At 47.7% G+C, this 954-nt stretch overlaps 1 protein-coding gene across 3 annotated transcripts in view; it reads left to right on the forward strand.

Moving 5' to 3' along the window:
* Positions 1-954, forward strand: part of TSPAN14 (tetraspanin 14) — a 56,228-nt gene that overhangs the window by 26,395 nt on the left and 28,879 nt on the right. The window contains exon 2 of one of the 3 annotated variants that reach the window (XM_007464223.1): positions 460-557. In XM_007464223.1, coding sequence (XP_007464285.1) covers positions 477-557 — 81 coding nt within the window. In that variant the 5' untranslated portion in view covers positions 460-476. Of the gene's footprint in view, positions 1-459; positions 558-954 lie in introns of those variants that run through there. The other 2 variants (XM_007464224.1, XM_007464225.1) reach the window with 2 other exon arrangements.

Genomic DNA, 954 nt, shown 5'->3' on the forward strand with positions numbered 1-954 from the left:
CCCCCCCCCCCACCCCGCCTTGGTTTAGATCCTGGGCCCTGTTGTTTTTGTCTTGCTGTTGGGCAAGTCACATGACCTTTCTGAACTCCTGTTTCCCCATCAGGAAGTGGGGAAATCAACCCAATGGAGAGGTGATGAGATAATGTTTGGGAAGGTTCCCAGCAGAAGTCCTGGTATTTAGAACACACTTTTTAAAAACCACCATTCTCCATTCTTTCAAAAATTCTCCTCTTATTCTTTTGGCTGTTTATGGAAAGTTGACTTCACCTGATTTTTGTCTAACCTGTAGCTGCCATTGATAGTAAACCCACGTCTGGACTAGTAAGAGGACAGGGGACAATTTGGGGATTTCTGGAGCCTGAGTCTGTATCTTGCCTTTGCTCTTTCCTTGGGGAGCAGGTTTTGGGGAGATGTTTCCAAACTGAACCAGCTGTCTCATCACTCCTCCTCTGTCCACAGATCCTGCTTCTCAGAAGATGCACTATTATAGATACTCCAACGCCGAGGTCAGCTGCTGGTACAAGTACCTCCTTTTCAGCTACAACATCGTCTTCTGGGTGAGTGGATGAGAGCAGCCATGTTCCCTGGCCTAGTCCTTAATTAGTAAATCATGCTTCTTCATGTTCTTTTGATTTGCCAGAGCCCCGTGAGGCTCTGGGTGAGGTGGCTGACAGTCAGGGTCCTGCCCTCATGAAACCAGTGACAAGTATTGGGTTGACCAAAAAGTTTGTTCAAAATACTGGAAAATCCAGTTCCGTTCAAAACGGAAAAACCAGAACAAACTTTTTGGCCAACCCAATAAATTATAAAGTAGACCGTCAGGTGCTGTGATGGAGAAGGCCAAGGTCATTGAAGACTAGATTAAGGGGCCCTACCCCAGCCATGGGGGTTTAGGAAGATGGGGCTCTGACCCAGATGCGTGTCGGTTTCCCTCCACCCACACCCCAGGAATGC

The sequence above is a fragment of the Lipotes vexillifer genome, unplaced genomic scaffold (assembly GCF_000442215.2).
Source record: "Lipotes vexillifer unplaced genomic scaffold, Lipotes_vexillifer_v1.1 scaffold59, whole genome shotgun sequence".
Classification (NCBI taxonomy): domain Eukaryota; kingdom Metazoa; phylum Chordata; class Mammalia; order Artiodactyla; family Lipotidae; genus Lipotes; species Lipotes vexillifer.